Source organism: Fundulus heteroclitus, chromosome 3, assembly GCF_011125445.2.
Source record: "Fundulus heteroclitus isolate FHET01 chromosome 3, MU-UCD_Fhet_4.1, whole genome shotgun sequence".
NCBI classification, from domain to species: domain Eukaryota; kingdom Metazoa; phylum Chordata; class Actinopteri; order Cyprinodontiformes; family Fundulidae; genus Fundulus; species Fundulus heteroclitus.
Window position 1 is genome coordinate 36,228,689 of NC_046363.1, and position 23,364 is coordinate 36,252,052.

General features: G+C 33.8%; 1 protein-coding gene across 1 annotated transcript in view; it reads left to right on the top strand.

The window, feature by feature from the left end:
• LOC110366543 (meprin A subunit beta) overlaps nt 1-19,621 on the top strand; it is a 156,915-nt gene extending 137,294 nt beyond the window's left edge. Inside the window, exons 9-28 of the mRNA XM_036135293.1 lie at nt 594-1,025; nt 1,122-1,295; nt 2,190-2,295; nt 2,439-2,483; nt 4,656-4,697; nt 6,238-6,279; nt 6,765-6,806; nt 7,302-7,343; nt 7,997-8,038; nt 8,523-8,564; nt 9,060-9,101; nt 9,593-9,634; nt 10,129-10,170; nt 10,656-10,697; nt 11,192-11,233; nt 14,908-14,949; nt 15,434-15,475; nt 17,194-17,235; nt 17,672-17,719; nt 19,171-19,621. Coding sequence (XP_035991186.1) covers nt 594-1,025; nt 1,122-1,295; nt 2,190-2,295; nt 2,439-2,483; nt 4,656-4,697; nt 6,238-6,279; nt 6,765-6,806; nt 7,302-7,343; nt 7,997-8,038; nt 8,523-8,564; nt 9,060-9,101; nt 9,593-9,634; nt 10,129-10,170; nt 10,656-10,697; nt 11,192-11,233; nt 14,908-14,949; nt 15,434-15,475; nt 17,194-17,235; nt 17,672-17,719; nt 19,171-19,249 — 1,472 coding nt within the window. The 3' untranslated portion in view covers nt 19,250-19,621. The remainder of the gene's footprint in view (nt 1-593; nt 1,026-1,121; nt 1,296-2,189; nt 2,296-2,438; nt 2,484-4,655; nt 4,698-6,237; nt 6,280-6,764; nt 6,807-7,301; nt 7,344-7,996; nt 8,039-8,522; nt 8,565-9,059; nt 9,102-9,592; nt 9,635-10,128; nt 10,171-10,655; nt 10,698-11,191; nt 11,234-14,907; nt 14,950-15,433; nt 15,476-17,193; nt 17,236-17,671; nt 17,720-19,170) is intronic.
• Nucleotides 19,622-23,364: the final 3,743 nt, after the last annotated feature.

Here is a 23,364-nt window from a genome sequence, read left to right on the forward strand (position 1 = left end):
AATTTATTACCACCCCCCCCCCCCATCACCCCTTCCAACACCCATCTCAGATCCCCCACAAACAACCTCCTAGATGCCTACACAACATGTAATTGAGCACAGAAGAGTAAAAACCATGAACGCATTTAAAGTTTTTTTGTTTGTTTGTTCTCTACTCATATTTATTATAGCCCAAAGCATGACCTAATGACAACTTCCTTTTGCATAACATCACTGCAGCTCAACAAAAGGGGCACTTCATCCATGCGAGCACGGCCTCAGGTCAGGAGGGAGATTCGGCCAAACTGGAAACTGAGGTAGTGAAGGTGAACAGGGGATGTAATGTCCAGTGTCTACAGTTCTACTATTTCCACAGTGGAAATGAGTCAGATGAACTTAATATCTGGATAAGAGAGTTTGAAGATGAACAGGACGCCACAGGAACTCTTCGTCTCATGGGGCAGATTACTGGTAATGTACAATTATTAACAACAGCTGAACCATTAATGTTATCATTTATTTATCTGTTAGTTGTGTTCATTCATTCATTTCCAATTTTAAATGATGTAATACTGAAAATATGCAACGAAGTGAATCAAAAATTTTTACTCCAGGTTCACCAACATCTCACTGGAAGCTCCACCATGTTTCCTTGAATGCCACCAAGCCCTTCCAGGTTGTTTTTGAAGCTCGCAAAGGAGCAGGAAGCTCTACTGGAGGCTTCTCTGTCGATGACATCAATCTCTCAGAGACAGAGTGTCCACATGTTTTCATACAGATTGATGACCTGGAGAATCGTTTGAACACGAGCAGCTTTGGAATCATCTACAGTCCACGACAGTACTCTAAAGACGGCTATGCATACCGTGTAGCTGTTATACTTTTCAAAACATATGTTGGAATGGCTGTGCAGCTCTTGTCTGGTGAATTTGACGACCAACTGCAGTGGCCTTGCCTCCAAAGACAAATGATTTTCCAATTGCTGGATCAAACTCCTAACCAACAACTGCAAATGTCAAAGCAACAAACTTTCATTTCTGCAAGTGGTTAGTATCCAGCTAAATGTGGACATTTTGAAGGAATGTCTAGGTAAAAAAATACATTTCTTTTATTCTGATTTCATGTTTGTGTCATATAAACAGGTTCCTCTATTTGGGACAATCCCAGAGAGAGTGGAAATGGAGTGTTTTATGAAAATGATGAGTTAGTCTATGGTGGAAGTCTAATTGGGCGCTCACCTTTTACAACCTTGGAAGAACTGCAAACCAGAGAGTTCCTCAAGGGAGGTAGCGCCATTTTCATGTTTAACTTTGAAGGTAGGTTATATGCCGTAATGATGAAACTGTTGCAAATTACCGTGATAATATTACAATACCTTATTTTGTCTTATCTACAAAACCTGTCAACGTTCTTGGGGTACAAACTATTAAGTCTCTGATATATTAGTTATTATTTTACACTCACAGAAAACATTTTGCCAATGGGGTGGGGGGGATTACAGTGTAAGGTTAATAGTCAAAAGTGCATGTTTAGATTGTCCAGGGATGGCTCAACCTAACCTGACTCTGCCAGATAGATTTGCTCCGCATATCCATCTGGAAACCTTCCGTTGAAGTAATTTTGGGAAGGGGCGAAAATACTGGTTAGCCGATTGGCCTATGTTGGTGATAGACGGGCCAAATAAACCAATCAGATTTGTCGTCGCTCGTAACAGAGCGACGACGAAAACACAACCACAAGCCAAGCTACTCTTGCTGCTGCAGGTAAAGGCTCGTTAGCTCAGCAAAGAAATACTCTGTAATGCCGATAAAACTTGCTCGATAGCCGCGCTAACGCTAGTTTCATCGGCTGAAGCCGCCATGTTCTTTAGACTGAACTGTCGCGTTTCTCGTTGCGTCACACCTCAACCCGCCTCAAAGCCAACGCTGATTGGACGTTCGTTTGGTGAACGGCTCCAAATTTTCTTTAACGGAGAGTAGCCAGACTGATCTGCGAGTGAAACCTTGAAAGCTCGCGAGATCAGGATGGTCTCACGAGGCTAGGCTCAACCACCCCTCACATTTTAACTTCAAAGTGCAACATTTTGCTTTCTGGATCTCTGGACTCTGTCTTGTCATTCATTAGGTTGGAGTGTAGGGAAAGTGGAGATATGCTAAAAAGATTATTTCACTGACATTGCATTTTCTTTTTCTATGTTTGCTTAATGTTAGATCTCACACCATTGATCAATGGAACTAGCCTACCTTGTCCTCAGTTAAGACCAGTGAGCATAACAAATCCTCCCCCGAATCTGGATGAAACTCCATGCTCAGCACGGTAAAAAAACGATTGTCAAATTACTGACACCTTGGGTCTAACAAGTTTGCATTTTCAGACAAAGTTATAAAGATTATTGATAATCATTTGAGACTATAGAGAGCTCTTAGAAATGTTGTTGAATAATGCTGTGATTTTCATAGAGTGTCCCCACCAACCAGTCCACCTTCTACAACACCAGTTTACAGGTATTCATATATTTGGTTACATATTATTTTGTCAAATGTATATACATCGTAAAAAAATATGATGTATCCTGTTTATTTCAATTCAATTCACTTTTTCACTTTTGGGGAAAACTTTCTGAAACTTTACATTAAGGCTGGTTCACACGGCAGGATTTTTAAAATAGTTGGCCGATTTTCAAAGCCTGAGAGACACCACACGTAACGATAAAAAATCCTTAGATGAAACAGGTTTGGTCGTACAATGTGGTGTCCGGTCAGACGACAAGCTCAACACAACACACATGAACAGATTTTTCTTAAGATCATTCCGAAATCCGACAGGGAATCTTATGAATCCTCTCAAGATCAAACGTGAGAATTTAGATGCAATCTCTAACCAAAATAAGGTCCTGAAAAGGATTGGAGTAGAACAGGTCAATATTGGTTGAAAAACAGTCTAATTATAATTTTTCCCAAACTAATTTTATTTGTAAATCTCAAGCAATTGCTCCTTTTTTACATGGAAATATATTACAATGTTTGTAATTTGATGAAAAACACTATTCAGGAACATTTTGTCAATCCATGATCGTGATCAGAAAGTGGATCTGCTCAGCAGAATATACAGTATAGTAACTTTCTCCAGAATAGACCTGCAAATTTGATATGTTTATTTTTAAATGAAAGAAAACAAGGTTGGCATGTTTTGATGTCTTGCCCTAAATTACATCTACTGATGTCTCTGCTTCAACTAGGATGTTGTGTAACACCACCAGAAGGTGGTGCTGCGTCATAGGGCGCAGGTTCGCATGTCAACGTCACCGCCATATTGTATGTGGCAGAAAAAAGTTGAGTTCTGTTATTGTGAAAGTGGATCAGAGAAGATGCCTCATCCCTGTGCTGCATGGAAATGTATTCTGGCTGATTTCTCTACTTGTATCTGCCTTCTATAAACTAAGGCTGCACCATTTTGCAAAACTGGACACACTAAAGCTGCAGAGTGGTAACACAGGCTATATATATATATATATATATATATAATAGATATATATATATATATATATATATATATATATATATATACACACACACATAAATATATATATGTATATATATATATATATATATATATATATATATATATATATATTTGTATGTGTATGTGTTATGAATATAAGGATAAATTTGTGTGTGTATGTGTTATGAATATAAGGATCACTTTGTTAAATCTAAACATGGTGGTCTTCATTATTTCATAAAACCGTGTCACATGTGAACCTTTAGGAACAGACTTTTTGGGTGAGTATTAAAGAGGTAAAATTAATAATATGAGAAAAAAAAGTCGTACATCAAAGTAAAAATATACAAACAAACACAAAAGTGATATTGTGACGATAAAAACGTCATATCATGAGAATTAAGGGGGGACATTTCCAGAATAATCACAGTTTGCAGAATTATTTCACTCCTGGAGTAATAGGGCCAGGTTAGATTATTTTAAATACTTTTATTCTTTAGGAGAATAAATTCAGGAGAATGAAGCTAAAGGGATACAAAGATAAACTTGTAATATTCCAAAAAAAAAAATACTACGAATACAAAGTATATTCAGAGATTAAAGTCCCTCTGATACTGTTTAAGTGACTGAGTAACTGCAGATTTGCCACATTTAAGATGGCGGACGCTCTGACGCATCGCAGCATAGGCAGAACCCACCCAATGACGCGCCTCCTCTTATATTATGTCTATGGTCTGCCCCAGGACAACTGTGGCTAAAATGTAGCTCACCACTGTCAACGTGTGAATGTGTGCATGAATGGGTGAATGGATGATTGTAGAAATATGAAACACTTTGGAGTCCTCGGACTTGTTAAAGCACGATGAGTGCAGGCCATTAACCGTTTACCATTTGTGAGAAAACAATAGACTCAGTACTAACTACTTCAGTGGCATCTTCTAGGAGACAAAGATAGCTAAGAAGATTAGTGCTGAACCAGTCTCCAAGTCTACAGGATGAGACATACAATTAGTCGCAGAAAAGTTCAGCCCGTAGCTATGTCAAGGAGAGAAATAGGGTTAATCGCTGAAAGACATTTTCAAAAAATCTGTCTAGTGATCCATGTGTATGTAAAAATAAGTGCTTCATAAATTCCTTTCTGTTTTGTACCTATATCTTGGGTTCTACTTTTACAGGACTCCATCTAACACCCATCAACCTCCTACAACATACAACAGGTATTTCCGTATTTGATGAGTAGTTGTTTGCAATTTTTTCAAAGTTCAGTTGTATCTACATGCAGAGCAAAGTGAAAATGAATAAAGCATTGATACTGAATACATAATCAAGTGCCAATATGTATTTTAAATAAAGAGATCTGGAGTTACTCTGAGTTTTATTACCATCCTGAAAACAAAAAAAATCCAGCACATGTGATTTATGTGATCTATCTTTCACAAACTAAATATTTGATTTTTGTATTTTTGGCAGAAATTCTTGGCTATTGATTAAATATTTTAACAGAAACTCTCTCAATATTCTGGCATTTGGAAATTACAAAAAATTGTGGTAATCATAATTGACCTAGAGAGAAAAAAAGTTTGGTTTGGTTTTAATGAAACAGCAATAATTTAAGTTAATTGTCAAGTATTAACATCAGTCATGTTGCCCTTATTTATTACTGTTTTGTACCTGAAGTTTTGGTTATAATTTTACAGGACTTATTCTACCGTCCATAAACCTCCTACAACAGACAACAGGTATTGCAGCATTTGATGACTAGCTATATGCACATTTCTCAAAGTTCAGTTGTATCTATATGCAGAACATAATGAAAATACATAAATAACTGATACTGAATACATAATCAAGAGCTTAGAGTTATTTTAAATAAAGAGATTTGGAGTTATATTGACTTTTATTACCATCCTGGAAACGAAAAGATTCAGCACATCTGATTTATTTAATCATCCTCTCACAATATACATATTTGATAAAACTACAGATAATTTGGTATTACCAGTAATCATTGGCTATTTCTTACGTATTGTAATAGAAACTCTAACTATTCTGGCATTTCGAAATTACAAAAAATTTTGGAAATCCTAACTGATCTAGAAAAAAAAAGTTTGGTTGGAATTAATGAGTCGGCCATAATTTAAGTTCATTGTCAAGTATTAACATCAATCATGTCGCCCTTATTTATTACTGTTTTGTACCTGAAGTTTTGGTTATAATTTTACAGGAATTACTCTACCGTCCATCAACCTCCTACAACAGATAACAGGTATTGCAGCATTTGATGACTAGCTATGCAAATATCTCAAAGTTCAGTTGTATCTATATGAAGAACATAATGAAAATACATAAATAACTGATACTGAATACATAATCAAGAGCTCAGAGTTATTTTAAATAAAGAGATTTGGAGTTATATTGACTATTATTTCCATCCTGGAAATGCAAAGATTCAGCACATCTGATTTATGTAATCATCCTCTCACAATATACATATTTGATAAAACTACAGATATTTTTGTATTTGTAGTATTACCAGTAATAATTGGCTTATGTCTTATATGTTGTAATAGAAACTCTCACTATTCTGGCATTTCTAAATCATAAAAAATTTTGGTAATCCTAACTGACCTAGAAAAAACAGTTTGGTTGGAATTTATGAGTCAGTGATAATCTAAGTTCATTGTCAAGTATTAACATCAATCATGTCGCCCTTATTTATTACTGTTTTGTACCTGAACTTTTGGTTATAATTTATAGGACTTACTCTACCTTCCATCAACCTCCTACAACAGACAACAGGTATTGCAGCATCTGATGACTAGCTATATGCAAATATCTCAAAGTTCAGTTGTATCTATATGCAGAACATAATGAAAATACATAAATAGCTGATACTGAATACATAATCAAGAGCTTAGAGTTATTTTAAATAAAGAGATTTGGAGTTATATTGACTTTTAGTACCATCCTGGAAACGAAAAGATTCAGCACATCTGATTTATTTAATCATCCTCTCACAATATACATATTTGATAAAACTACAGATAATTTGGTATTACCAGTAATCATTGGCTATCTCTTACGTATTGTAATAGAAACTCTAACTATTCTGGCATTTCGAAATTACAAAAAATTTTGGAAATCCTAACTGATCTAGAAAAAAAAAGTTTGGTTGGAATTAATGAGTCGGCCATAATTTAAGTTCATTGTCAAGTATTAACATCAATCATGTCGCCCTTATTTATTTCTGTTTTGTACCTGAACTTTTGGTTATAATTTTACAGGACTTACTCTACCGTCCATCAACCTCCTACAACAGATAACAGGTATTGCTGCATCTGATGACTAGCTATATGCAAATATCTCAAAGTTCAGTTGTATCTATATGCAGAACATAATGAAAATACATAAATAACTGATACTGAATACATAATCAAGAGCTTAGAGTTATTTTAAATAAAGAGATTTGAAGTTATATTGACTTTTATTTCCATCCTGGAAATGCAAAGATTCAGCACATCTGATTTATGTAATCATCCTCTCACAATATACATATTTGATCAAACTACAGATATTTTGGTATTTGTAGTTTTACCAGTAATTATTGGCTATTTCTTATGTATTGTAATAGAAACTCTCACTATTCTGGTATTTCTAAATCATAAAAAAATTTGGTAATCCTAACTGACCTAGAAAAAAAAAAGTTTGGTTGGAATTTATGAGTCAGTGATATTCTAAGTTAATTGTCAAGTATTAACATCAATCATGTCTCCCTTATTTATTACTGTTTTGTACCTGAAGTTTTGGTTATAATTTTACAGGACTTACTCTACCGTCCATCAACCTCCTACAACAGACAACAGGTATTGCAGCATTTGATGACTAGCTATATGCAAATTTCTCAAAGTTCAGTTGTATCTATATGCAGAACATAATAAAAATACATAAATAACTGATACTGAATACATAATCAAGAGCTTAGAGTTATTTTAAATAAAGAGATTTGGAGTTATATTGTACCTGTCCAGGGTGTACCCCACCTCTCGCCCAGTGAATGCTGGAGATAGGCACCAGCAACCACTGCAACCCCATGAGGGATTTAGCGGGTCAGAAAATGGATGGATGGATGGATGGATGGATGGATGGATGGATGGATGGATGGATGGATGTAGTAATATTGAGTTTTATTGCCATCCTGGAAATGGAAAGATTCAGCACATCAGATTTATGTTATCATCCTCTCACAATATACATATTTGATAAACCTACAGATATTTTGGTATTTGTAGTTTTACCAGTAATAATTGGCTATGTCTTATGCATTGTAATAGAAACTCTAACTATTCTGGCATATAGAAATTAAAAAACATTTTGGTAATCCTAACTTACCTAGAGAAAAAAAGTTTGGTTGAAATTAATGAGTCGGCGATAATTTAAGTTGTCAAGTATTAACATCAATCATGTCGCCCTTATTTATTACTATTTTCTACCTGAAGTTTTGGTTATAATTTTACAGGACTTACTCTACCGTCCATCAACCTCCTACAACAGACAACAGGTATTGCAGCATCTGATGACTAGCTATATGCAAATTTCTCAAAGTTCAGTTGTATCTATAAGCAGAACTTAATGAAATTACGTAAATAACTCATACTGAATACATAATCAAGAGCTTAGAGTTATTTTAAACAAAGAGATTTGGAGTTATATTGACTTTTATTACCATCCTGGAAACGGAAAGATTCAGCACATCTGATTTATATAATCATCCGCTCACAATATACATATTTGATAAAACTACAAATAATTTGGTATTACCAGTAATCATTGGCCATTTCTTACGTATTGTAATAGAAACTCTCACCATTCTGGCATTTCGAAATTACAAAAAAAGATGGTAATCCTCTTTGACCTAGAAAAAAAAGTTTTGTTGGAATTAATGAGTCAGTGATAATTTAATTTCATGATCAAGTATTAACATCAATCAAGTCTCCCTTATTTATTACTGTTTTGTACCTGAACTTTTGGTTATAATTTTACAGGACTTACTCTACCGTCCATCAACCTCCTACAACAGATAACAGGTATTGCTGCATCTGATGACTAGCTATATGCAAATATCTCAAAGTTCAGTTGTATCTATATGCAGAACATAATGAAAATACATAAATAACTGATACTGAATACATAATCAAGAGCTCAGAGTTATTTAAAATAAAGAGGTTTAGAGTTATATTGACTTTTATTACCATCCTGGAAACGCAAGGATTAAGCACATCTGATTTATGTAATCATCCTCTTACAATAAACGTATTTGACAAAACTACAGATATTTTGGTATTTGTAGTTTTACCAGTAATAATTGGCTATGTCTTATATGTTGTAATAGAAACTCTCACTATTCTGGCATTTTGAAATTACAAAACATTTTGGTAATCCTCTTTGACCTAGAAAAAAAAAAGTTTTGTTGGAATTAATGAGTCAGTGATAATTTAATTTCATGATCAAGTATTAACATCAATCAAGTCTCCCTTATTTATTACTGTTTTGTACCTGAACTTTTGGTTGTAATTTTACAGGACTTACTCTACCGTCCATCAACCTCCTACAACAGATAACAGGTATTGCTGCATCTGATGACTAGCTATATGCAAATATCTCAAAGTTCAGTTGTATCTATATGCAGAACCTAATGAAAATACATAAATAACTGATACTGAATACATAATCAAGAGCTCAGAGTGATTTTAAATAAAGAGATTTGGAGTTATATTGACTTTTATTACCATCCTGGAAACGCAAGGATTAAGCACATCTGATTTATGTAATCATCCTCTTACAATAAACGTATTTGACAAAACTACAGATATTTTGGTATTTGTAGTTTTACCAGTAATAATTGGCTATGTCTTATATGTTGTAATAGAAACTCTCACTATTCTGGCATTTTGAAATTACAAAATATTTTGGTAATCCTAACTGACCTAAAAAAAAGTTTGGTTGGAATTAATGAGTCAGTGATAATCTAAGTTCATTGTCAAGTATTAACATCAATCATGTCGCCATTATTTCTTACTATTTTGTACCTGAGGTTTTGGTTATAATTTTACAGGACTTACTCTACCGTCCATCAACCTCCTACAACAGACAACAGGTATTGCAGCATTTGATGACTAGCTATATGCAAATATCTCAAAGTTCAGTTGTATATATGTGCAGAACATAATGAAAATACATAAATAACTGATACTGAATACATAATCAAGAGCTTAGAGTTATTTTAAATAAAGAGATTTGGAGTTATATTGACTTTTATTTCCATCCTGGAAACGCAAAGATTCAGCACATCTGATTTATGTAATCATCCTCTCACAATATACATATTTGATAAAACTACAGATATTTTGGTATTTGTAGTTTTACCAGTAATTATTGGCTATTTCTTATGTATTGTAATAGAAACTCTCACTATTCTGGCATTTCTAAATCATAAAAAAATTTGGTAATCCTAACTGACCTAGAAAAAAAAAGTTTGGTTGGAATTTATGAGTCAGTGATATTCTAAGTTCATTGTCAAGTATTAACATCAATCATGTCTCCCTTATTTATTACTGTTTTGTACCTGAACTTTTGGTTATAATTTTATAGGACTTACTCTACCTTCCATCAACCTCCTACAACAGACAACAGGTATTGCAGCATCTGATGACTAGCTATATGCAAATATCTCAAAGTTCAGTTGTATCTATATGCAGAACATAATGAAAATACATAAATAGCTGATACTGAATACATAATCAAGAGCTTAGAGTTATTTTAAATAAAGAGATTTGGAGTTATATTGACTTTTAGTACCATCCTGGAAACGAAAAGATTCAGCACATCTGATTTATTTAATCATCCTCTCACAATATACATATTTGATAAAACTACAGATAATTTGGTATTACCAGTAATCATTGGCTATCTCTTACGTATTGTAATAGAAACTCTAACTATTCTGGCATTTCGAAATTACAAAAAATTTTGGAAATCCTAACTGATCTAGAAAAAAAAAGTTTGGTTGGAATTAATGAGTCGGCCATAATTTAAGTTCATTGTCAAGTATTAACATCAATCATGTCGCCCTTATTTATTTCTGTTTTGTACCTGAACTTTTGGTTATAATTTTACAGGACTTACTCTACCGTCCATCAACCTCCTACAACAGATAACAGGTATTGCTGCATCTGATGACTAGCTGTTTGCAAATATCTCAAAGTTCAGTTGTATCTATATGCAGAACATAATGAAAATACATAAATAACTGATACTGAATACATAATCAAGAGGTTAGAGTTATTTTAAATAAAGAGATTTGGAGTTATATTGACTTTTATTTCCATCCTGGAAACGCAAAGATTCAGCACATCTGATTTATGTAATCATCCTCTCACAATATACATATTTGATAAAACTACAGATATTTTGGTATTTGTAGTTTTACCAGTAATTATTGGCTATTTCTTATGTATTGTAATAGAAACTCTCACTATTCTGGCATTTCTAAATCATAAAAAAATTTGGTAATCCTAACTGACCTAGAAAAAAAAAGTTTGGTTGGAATTTATGAGTCAGTGATATTCTAAGTTCATTGTCAAGTATTAACATCAATCATGTCTCCCTTATTTATTACTGTTTTGTACCTGAAGTTTTGGTTATAATTTTACAGGACTTATTCTACCGTCCATCAACCTCCTACAACAGACAACAGGTATTGCAGCATTTGATGACTAGCTATATGCAAATATCTCAAAGTTCAGTTGTATCTATATGCAGAACATAATGAAAATACATAAATAGCTGATACTGAATACATAATCAAGAGCTTAGAGTTATTTTAAATAAAGAGATTTGGAGTTATATTGACTTTTATTACCATCGTGGAAACGAAAAGATTCAGCACATCTGATTTATTTAATCATCCTCTCACAATATACATATTTGATAAAACTACAGATAATTTGGTATTACCAGTAATCATTGGCTATCTCTTACGTATTGTAATAGAAACTCTAACTATTCTGGCATTTCGAAATTACAAAAAATTTTGGAAATCCTAACTGATCTAGAAAAAAAAAGTTTGGTTGGAATTAATGAGTCGGCGATAATATAAGTATATTGTCAAGTATTAACATCAATCATGTTTCCCTTATTTATTACTGTTTTGTACCTGAAGTTTTGGTTATAATTTTACAGGAATTACTCTACCGTCCATCAACCTCCTACAACAGATAACAGGTATTGCAGCATTTGATGACTAGCTATGCAAATATCTCAAAGTTCAGTTGTATCTATATGAAGAACATAATGAAAATACATAAATAACTGATACTGAATACATAATCAAGAGCTCAGAGTTATTTTAAATAAAGAGATTTGGAGTTATATTGACTATTATTTCCATCCTGGAAATGCAAAGATTCAGCACATCTGATTTATGTAATCATCCTCTCACAATATACATATTTGATAAAACTACAGATATTTTTGTATTTGTAGTATTACCAGTAATAATTGGCTTATGTCTTATATGTTGTAATAGAAACTCTCACTATTCTGGCATTTCTAAATCATAAAAAATTTTGGTAATCCTAACTGACCTAGAAAAAACAGTTTGGTTGGAATTTATGAGTCAGTGATAATCTAAGTTCATTGTCAAGTATTAACATCAATCATGTCGCCCTTATTTATTACTGTTTTGTACCTGAACTTTTGGTTATAATTTTATAGGACTTACTCTACCTTCCATCAACCTCCTACAACAGACAACAGGTATTGCAGCATCTGATGACTAGCTATATGCAAATATCTCAAAGTTCAGTTGTATCTATATGCAGAACATAATGAAAATACATAAATAGCTGATACTGAATACATAATCAAGAGCTTAGAGTTATTTTAAATAAAGAGATTTGGAGTTATATTGACTTTTAGTACCATCCTGGAAACGAAAAGATTCAGCACATCTGATTTATTTAATCATCCTCTCACAATATACATATTTGATAAAACTACAGATAATTTGGTATTACCAGTAATCATTGGCTATCTCTTACGTATTGTAATAGAAACTCTAACTATTCTGGCATTTCGAAATTACAAAAAATTTTGGAAATCCTAACTGATCTAGAAAAAAAAGTTTGGTTGGAATTAATGAGTCGGCCATAATTTAAGTTCATTGTCAAGTATTAACATCAATCATGTCGCCCTTATTTATTTCTGTTTTGTACCTGAACTTTTGGTTATAATTTTACAGGACTTACTCTACCGTCCATCAACCTCCTACAACAGATAACAGGTATTGCTGCATCTGATGACTAGCTATATGCAAATATCTCAAAGTTCAGTTGTATCTATATGCAGAACATAATGAAAATACATAAATAACTGATACTGAATACATAATCAAGAGCTTAGAGTTATTTTAAATAAAGAGATTTGGAGTTATATTGACTTTTATTTCCATCCTGGAAACGCAAAGATTCAGCACATCTGATTTATGTAATCATCCTCTCACAATATACATATTTGATCAAACTACAGATATTTTGGTATTTGTAGTTTTACCAGTAATTATTGGCTATTTCTTATGTATTGTAATAGAAACTCTCACTATTCTGGTATTTCTAAATCATAAAAAAATTTGGTAATCCTAACTGACCTAGAAAAAAAAAAGTTTGGTTGGAATTTATGAGTCAGTGATATTCTAAGTTAATTGTCAAGTATTAACATCAATCATGTCTCCCTTATTTATTACTGTTTTGTACCTGAAGTTTTGGTTATAATTTTACAGGACTTATTCTACTGTCCATCAACCTCCTACAACAGACAACAGGTATTGCAGCATTTGATGACTAGCTATATGCAAATATCTCAAAGTTCAGTTGTATCTATATGCAGAACATAATAAAAATACATAAATAACTGATACTGAATACATAATCAAGAGCTCAGAGTTATTTTAAATAAAGAGATTTGGAGTTGTATTGACTTTTATTACCATCCTGGAAACGCAAGGATTAAGCACATCTGATTTATGTAATCATCCTCTTACAATAAACATATTTCATAAAACTACAGATATTTTGCTATTACCAGTAATCATTGGCTATTTCTTACGTATTGTAATAGAAACTCTCACTATTCTGGCATTTTGAAATTACAAAACATTTTGGTAATCCTAACTGACCTAAAAAAAAAAAAAAAGTTTGGTTGGAATCAATGAGTCGGCGATAATATAAGTATATTGTCAAGTATTAACATCAATCATGTTTCCCTTATTTATTACTGTTTTGTACCTGAAGTTTTGGTTATAATTTTACAGGAATTACTCTACCGTCCATCAACCTCCTACAACAGATAACAGGTATTGCAGCATTTGATGACTAGCTATGCAAATATCTCAAAGTTCAGTTGTATCTATATGAAGAACATAATGAAAATACATAAATAACTGATACTGAATACATAATCAAGAGCTCAGAGTTATTTTAAATAAAGAGATTTGGAGTTATATTGACTATTATTTCCATCCTGGAAATGCAAAGATTCAGCACATCTGATTTATGTAATCATCCTCTCACAATATACATATTTGATAAAACTACAGATATTTTTGTATTTGTAGTATTACCAGTAATAATTGGCTTATGTCTTATATGTTGTAATAGAAACTCTCACTATTCTGGCATTTCTAAATCATAAAAAATTTTGGTAATCCTAACTGACCTAGAAAAAAACAGTTTGGTTGGAATTTATGAGTCAGTGATAATCTAAGTTCATTGTCAAGTATTAACATCAATCATGTCGCCCTTATTTATTACTGTTTTGTACCTGAACTTTTGGTTATAATTTTATAGGACTTACTCTACCTTCCATCAACCTCCTACAACAGACAACAGGTATTGCAGCATTTGATGACTAGCTATGCAAATATCTCAAAGTTCAGTTGCATCTATATGCAGAACATAATAAAAATACATAAATAACTGATACTGAATACATAATCAAGAGGTTAGAGTGATTTTAAATAAAGCAATTTGGAGTTATATTGACTTTTATTACCATAATGGAAACGGACAGATTTAGCACATCTAATGTATGTAATCATCCTCTCACAATATACATATTTCATAAAACTACAGATATTTTGCTATTACCAGTAATCATTGGCTATCTCTTACGTATTGTAATAGAAACTCTCACTATTCTGGCATTTTGAAATTACAAAACATTTTGGTAATCCTAACTGACCTAAAAAAAAAAAAGTTTGGTTGGAATTAATGAGTCAGTGATAATCTAAGTTCATTGTCAAGTATTAACATCAATCATGTCGCCCTTATTTATTACTGTTTTGTACCTGAACTTTTGGTTATAATTTTACAGGACTTACTCTACCGTCCATCAACCTCCTACAACAGACAACAGGTATTGCAGCATCTGATGACTAGCTATATGCAAATTTCTCAAAGTTCAGTTGCATCTATATGCAGAACCTAATGAAAATACATAAATAACTCATACTGAATACATAATCAAGAGCTTAGAGTTATTTTAAATAAAGAGATTTGGAGTTATATTGACTTTTATTACCATCCTGGAAACGGAAAGATTCAGCACATCTGATTTATATAATCATCCGCTCACAATATACATATTTGATAAAACTACAGATAATTTGGTATTACCAGTAATCATTGGTTATGTCTTATGCATTGTAATAGAAACTCTCACCATTCTGGCATTTAGAAATTACAAAAAGAGTTGGTAATCCTCTTTGACCTAGAAAAAAAAGTTTTGTTGGAATTAATAAGTCAGTGATAATTTAATTTCATGATCAAGTATTAACATCAATCAAGTCTCCCTTATTTATTACTGTTTTGTACCTGAACTTTTGGTTATAATTTTACAGGACTTACTCTACCGTCCATCAACCTCCTACTACAGACAACAGGTATTGCAGCATCTGATGACTAGCTGTTTGCAAATTTCTCAAAGTTAAGTGGCATCTATATATGCTGTGAATAATGAAGGTAAATAAAGCATTTTACTACCATCCTGGGAATTAGAAAATAAAGCACACATGTGATTTATGTGATGCCCCTCACACAAAGTGAATATTTTTTCTTTCTGGCCAACTAACATGAGTTATGTTTTTGTTTTGTTTTGTTCCTAATGGCAAACAAGGATGTAATCTTTTAAGGTGTTGCTCTAAACTGCATCTTCTGGTGTGTCTCCTTTGACTAGGATGTTTGTATTAACATACTAGAAGTTGGAATATTCCAAATTATTCAAAGGCACATTAATACAATTCAGATTTTTTCTGTTACCATCTCACAACCTACGTAATCTCAAGGCACTTTATAAAGAAAATTCAACTAATTCATACGGACAGAATGTTAAAAAGATAAAAATGTGTCATGTAAACAAGCCAACCGGAATATGATGATCGGATTAAGCCCAATCAGAACGAAATCGTAATACAAAAGAAAGGGGTGGTTTATGCCAATCGACGTGCATAAAAACGCTCGTCAGGCTCAAGTTATTCTGAATGTGGCAAACTGACTCGAGTGTGCATGTGTGCCCAATGTAAATTACATATTTCCACGTTATTAAGTGGCGGAAATACATCGAGAAGGATAACTACTGAGGCTCTTAATACAACCTTTCTCTTTGAAAAAATATAAGAATTAAAAATTGTTGCTTACTTAGGAACGTTTTGAGTGTAATTAGAACATTGTGCGAGTCAAGCCTGGGCGATCAGAAGACAAATAAACTTTTGTAATACTGCTTTTTTTACTTTTTTTTGTTAGTTTAGTAAAGACGGAAGTACTTCTTCTGTATTTTTTTAGGGGAATTTGATAACTGTGCATGTCAGTGTGATTCTTTTCTGAATACAGCCAGGTGCATATACACGCACATTATGATCAGATTAATTGAGTGTGTGCCCATTTAAATAGTACAATTTGATTATTTAATCTGAATAAATTTCAATCAAATCGTGAAATTTTGTGCATGTAAACATAGCTCCTGACTTGCAGATGTCACTCCTGGGTCAACATGTAGCAACAGTGGACAGTCACTATCATTGTTTGTTGACTTTGCAGCAATCCCTCATACCGAGCATAAATGTAAATGCAGCGGAAAGGAAAATGCCCCTTTAATAGGAAGAAACCTCCAGCAGCACCAGTGGCTACAGCGTAGCTCACCACTGTTAGCATGTGAATGTATACAGATGCAAACAGTTTGTGAGATAAGATTTGTGAAGCAGTACTAGCTACTTTAGTGGCTTCATCTAGGGGACAAAAACAGCAGATAAGCTCTGAACCAGTTTTCAAGTCTAGAGGATGAACGACAGCACATTTAGTTAGTAACAGAAAAGGTTCAGCCAATAGTTACTGTTAGGAGGTAAATAGGGTCTATTATTGAAAGACATGGCCAAAAATATCTGTCTAGTCATCCGTGTGTGTAAATTTTCTAATTTGAAGAAAGTAATACAGAAATGTTCAACAAGGTTCTCTCTCTCAATATTCTGGTAATATTTTTAACTGACCTAGGATTAAAAGTTTGGTTTGACACAATTAGATAAATTCTATGTCAGATATTAACATCAATCATGTTTAACAAATTCATTTCTGTTTTATACCTACATCTTTGGTTATAATTTTACAGGACTTCATCTACCACTCATCCAACTCCGACAACGGACAACAGGTATTTCCACATCTGCTGCAAATTTCTCAAAGTTCAGTTGCATCTACATGCAGAGCATAATGAAAATAAATAAAGCACTGATACCGTTACAATATGTAATCAACAGCCAATAGTTATTTTAGATAAAGAGATTTGGAGTTGCTTTGAGTTTTATTACCATCATGGAAACCAAAAAATGTGATGTTTCACTCATAAACTGAATATTACATAAAACTAAATATATTTTTGATCCAGGCGAGTTGTAAAGTCAACCCCTACACTGTCAAGTAGAATGAGAAGTTGTCATTATCTTTAAAGTAATTTTTAAAAAGTTTATGAGGTCAGCTGAGGTTTACAGCTCTAATAAATAAAAAACTTCACACACAGTATTTTGCCATAAATCATATTAATAGTGTGCAAAAAATAATATGCTACAATAAGGCTTTGATTTTTGCAGAATCTCAACTACCACCATGCCACCACCTTCCACCACCACAGATGACAGGTAATCTGGATTATATTGATTGATTGAGTCTTTTAGGTAGAGTGGGTGTGATGGGTCATCATATTCCTTCATTTCTCTGTAAAGTATGTATGTATTGATTTATTTTGTCATTGTGAAATTCTTTTAGAGTTTTACAAATTCTCACACATAATTAAGCCACCTGGTAGAAGAGATGATACATATGACTCAAATGACTGAAATCAATAAAATCGATTGTAAGATGATAAAAATCAAAATGGTATGTTTTTTTAACATTATATTGAACAATACCTGCAGTGCTATTTCTGACTGCTATAGTTGCTCTCATTTCAGCTTGATATGTAATCACCTCATTTAACACTGAACATTTGTGTCACCAAGATTCAGATCACTTAGTACTTTTTTTATAACAAATGTCTTTATTAGGGCTCCAAACAGTGACAATCTAGTTTCATTCAAACTACAAAGGCAGAAGTGAACACCCAATTGTGTTTGATGGTGTCCAAACAGGAACTGTTTTACAGGATAGCTAACACAGAGTCCAAGTCCAATACTTTAATAAAATTAATCAAAATCAGTTTTATTCATATGTTTGACAACTCCTTAACTTCAAATTGCAGTAAAATAACACATTGCATTTCGTAGCACTGGACTTAACTCCCTTATCAACGGTGTTCCAGTCACTTTTATTATCATTTCTTTCTATTCTTAAAAAGCACCAGATATTTTTTTCCAAACCAGAGTTCTTGAAGGATAGCCTCAGTATGATGCTTTAACAAAGGAATAACTGTTAAAAAAGTTATTATAGCTTCATAATTTTTATTCTAAAGATATCAAACTATTATTCAATAAACTCCTGTCTTAATCCAGCTTTTTTTTAGGATTTCAGTGATTTTGCTTTAGTGCTTGGCCAATTTTAGCATTTTATCCTCTTGTACAGTCAGCCAGTGCCAGACTATTGAAAGCCACTGTTTAGCAGATGTCCAGTTTTAACTGTCTTTCTTGCCATGTTTTTAACCTGGATTCTTGCCTCTGGATTTCCTCGTTTCGCCTTGCTCTTGCCGGACACCACATTGACCTTCTATTTTTATGAACATCGACCTGGACTGTTTTGTCAACCACGATGCTAGCCATGTCCCTTGAATCTGTCAGCAAACACGCCACTGATCCTGCCCAGAGCCTGATTGCTTTTATTTTAAACAAACATTTTAAAATGCAACACAGTGTCAGCCTTGAATATCGTTTTCTCTACACTGTCTGGACATAACACTAACTGAACAGCTTGCTGTAGAAACCAGTTTTACACCCTGCACACAACATTGCCATGAGGAAGTTTGCACAATTTCAAAACTTAGTTACTATCCTAATTTAATTGCTTTGATTATATTATTAACTTTATCAGTCAGATAAATAAATCTGACAAGCGATGACTGAACTGATAATTATTTTGACCATGTTTTCCCCCCCCCCAGCATTTTCTGCTTCTGTCCTGGTATGATGGCTTCTCCAATCATCACAGTCCTGCTGGCATCGATCCTTCTGTTGCAATGATGTATACTTCCCATGTAAATATTCTGTCTGATCATAGGTAGCTAAATAATTTGAAACCTCTCTCAGGTATACATACACCTGCTATAATGACAATGGAGGATTGCAGATGATCTTTTGTTCTGAAACTTTAAGTTAATTCTTCAAAATCAATCATGGGACTTTATTTTCATTCTACAAGCAACTGAAGATTATAGCATAATATTGCAAAAGCCTGACTGAAGCATGGTTTTGCTTTCATATTTATAGATACACATATGAATCAAACCCACAATATTCTGTTTTCCTGTTGCACATGCATTCGAACTGCATGCTAATAAACATGGATGTTTGGTGTCTTAATGGTAGGGATACTTTCTAAATCAGGTATATGTGATATTAAAATGTCCTAACTTCTTGTCATAAAAATGTGTAAGCACTGATCTGTCTAGACCTGTTTATTCTTAAAAGAACTCTTTATTCTCATAAAAACCCCAGCTAGGCTTGCTACAATAACAAATATTCTTGTAATATCATATAATTCGTGTAGATTGTCACATAAAATTCTGTGACATCCTTACAGATTTCTTCTGTTTCGTGCCTAAATGTTTCAGATCATCACATAATCTTTTATATTAAAGATAACCCCTTTAAATGACAAAACAAACAAGCAAAAGAAAAAAAAAGCTTTCAAATGATTTCATTTATTAAAGGGAAGCAGCTATGCAAGCCAACCTGGCAGACTGTCACAGTTTGACCTTCAGTACAATGTTATTTTTCTGAGATGTTGTTCATTCCAGATTTAACTGGTTGCACACCGTACAAAATGTTTCACTTCAATCTACTATTTACCCAAAGTCTTGGAAATCGTCAGGATGCTTTCCAGCAAACACGAAATGAGCCTTTGTTGTTTTTTTGTTTTTGTCAGCTGTAGTTTTTGCCTGGGAATTGTCCCATTTCTGAGAAATATCTAGTTTCCCTCTAATATTGGTGACTTTTTTGTGCACTGTGTTTTTTGTTTATTTGTTTTTAACAAACACAGTGCATGTTTTATTAATATTATCCTTTCTTGACAACAAAAAAAAGTTCATTGCTTCCCTTAAAAATCAGGACAGAGATTGGTGATTTTCTTCTTATAAGGAGAACAGCATTGGACACATGTCCCAGAGAGGGTCGGGTCTTCTACGCTCTGTTCCATTCTGTTTTAATAAGATACTTATATACTGGTGTTATCTATGAAAGATGTCACATCACAGTTTCTCACAAGAAGGTCCTCAGAAACCTTTAACTGGCTATAATGAGCACTACTGTATCTCTAAGGAAAAGAAAGTTGACTCCAATATTAGATAAACCTAGACCTTCAACCTAGGGGAGTATTCCTGGTGATCTAGTGTTTAGAGCAGCACACTTGCTTTCTGAGAAGGCAGCTAATACCCAGTTCGAACCCCGCAGACTGCCACTGAGCAAGACCCAGATTTCTCCCTGAATGCTGTAAAATCTGCCCACTGCTCCCTAATGGATGGGTTAAATGCAGTAGAAAAATTTAAGTAGAATGTACAATTGCAATGACAAATAAAGATTTCTTTTTTTCTAGTGGAGAACTCCATCCTTATCCATCCTAGCGTCTTCTCAAACACTCCCCAGGCGCCAGCAAAGTGAAATACATGCATCAAACTCTGCAGCTGCAACAGAGTTTAAAATTTTTTTGTATGCAAGTGGATATAAACAGCATGCAAAAAATATGAATAAATTGTTTTTGGTTGTGTTTACAGTAGCCAGTCTGCTGTCTCCAAACAGTCCATCACTTGGATGAACATTTAAACACATCCAACAGAGCAAAATTGAAATTAGGCATTTGGTCATGTGTTTAATTACTTGTTATAACGACCTGCTGAGGACTGAGCAAGGGTGGATACATGTCATTCCTATGCCATCCTCTAGGTGGAGATGTTTTAAAAAAGTTCAAATGGGAAAAGTGAAACCTGACAAAAAAAAAAAAAAAAAACTTGAATTGAAATAGCTCTAGGTCAGGTCTTATATAGTTACTGTTGGAACAGTTTGTTTTACACACACACACACACACACACACACACACACACACACACACACACACACACACACACACACACATAAAGCTGAAAAAGCACCTCTTTTTTAATCTATTGTTTGATTCGGAAAGCCTAACACCTTAAAACCTTTAAATCACTTCTTTGGATCTACACTTCATTGTTTTGTATTCCTGGTTTTAAAATGTAGAATACAACAATTGTATTAATCTTTTTTTTTTTTTTGGAGTTTTTGCGGCTCTAGTGGCTCGCTTTTTCTGGAAGTAGGCTGACAGGAAGGGGGGTGGAAGAGGGGGAGAAACATGCGGCAAAGGATCGCGGGTCGAATTCGAACCCGGGTCGACCGTGTCGAGGACTAAGGCTTCCGTATATGGGCCGCGCTACCTGCTGCGCCACAAGCGCACCCCGATTGTATTAATCTTAAATGTTACACCAAAATGCCTTTTAACTTTACATGTAACTAATTTTGTAAAGTATAGGCTTGCCTATAATATTTGGATCTACAATATAATATTTAGATCAATACTTATGGGTGTTCAGCATGTTACTGCCATCGGGGATTTTACACATAATTATGCTACAGTGTTCTTTTGATTGTTACAGGAATGAATGATCCATCTGTATCCATACCTGTCATCTGTTGCTGATACACTTAGAGAGGATGGATACCTGTATAATACACATTATTTAACAGGGATTCTGAAACTTTTGATGTTTGTTTTAAAGTCATTATACTAATGCAATTACTAATTTGACAGATTTCATTACCGTGCTACACATGGAGATTCACTCATATTTGTAGGAAGATGAGCCCCGTGTTGTCTTACTTGAGGACACGGTAGAGTAGTTCCGTTAACCAGTGGAGTGAGATCTATTTGATACAGGATTGATATGTAATTAAACTAATTAATTGCTCTTACAACTAATCACATCTAACACACCACCCTGTCATTCTTGTGAAATCTCACAAAGTCAGTCAAGATACCAGATGGTTGTTACATGGTGCAATGTTCTGCTAGAATTAAGCATCAGGAAAAGAGTACAAAGTGGTCATAAACACAAATAAACTACACATATATCAAAACTAATGTTTATGCAGGTTGTGACTTTTGATTTATTTCCAGTTGGCACTAAATTGGGCAAAATATGTCAATAATTAATCTCTTACACCATTACCCAACCACTGCCAGCCTTGACCATCCTGATACAAAGCAGCATGTTGTATATGTTCTCATCACGTGATCTGAATGTTACAGCTGAAATAAAGACTGAGGACCAGGTAGCAATTCTTCCAATCTGACTGAATGTCCAGTTTAGTGAGCCCGTATGAATAGCAGCCTTAGTCTGCTGATAGTAGTGGTCTTCTGTACCTGTAGCCCCTTTGTTTCAAGGGATGACATCTTGGCAATTTAGAGATAGTAATACACATACTTTTAGTTGTTATCAGTGCTTTTTTGGCTTCTGCTCTCCACCTACACGGACGCTTGTTTCCTCTGCTCTGTGCTGGGATTTTGTTCTGCCTTTAACTTTTTATCTTCTAGCCAAAACTACATAAAAGTTCAACAAGGCTATTTTAGATAACTGACTTAAGGATTTACGTATTTTATTTGTATAATTTCCCTTTTAAACTCTGAGAAAAGACCAGCTAATATCAGCAAATCAGCACAGGATGCCGCTCTTCACCGCAGAGGACTTTGAGAAGCTTATACAAAAAATTGCTGTTATGGAAACGAAAATTCGTCAACTTGAAGTAAAGTTGAAGTGTTCAAAAAAGTTTTGTTAAAAAAAAACATTGAAAAGAAAAAAAAAATCCTTGTTATTATTAGGAAGTTGTTGCGCTATGGGAGCCGATAATATTAAGACCACATCATAGCAAGACAAAGTAGGGTAAGAACAAAGCAGCACAGCTATTAACAACGGCCTTTTATTGAGCACTTACTGCTACTGCTGTGTGTGGATGTGTAGTGAGAGACAGGAGAGTGACGTGAAAGGTGGATCAAATGCAACATGACGGTTCAGACTGCGGATGCTTTGAATAAATATATTGTAATAATATATTGATATACATTGTTA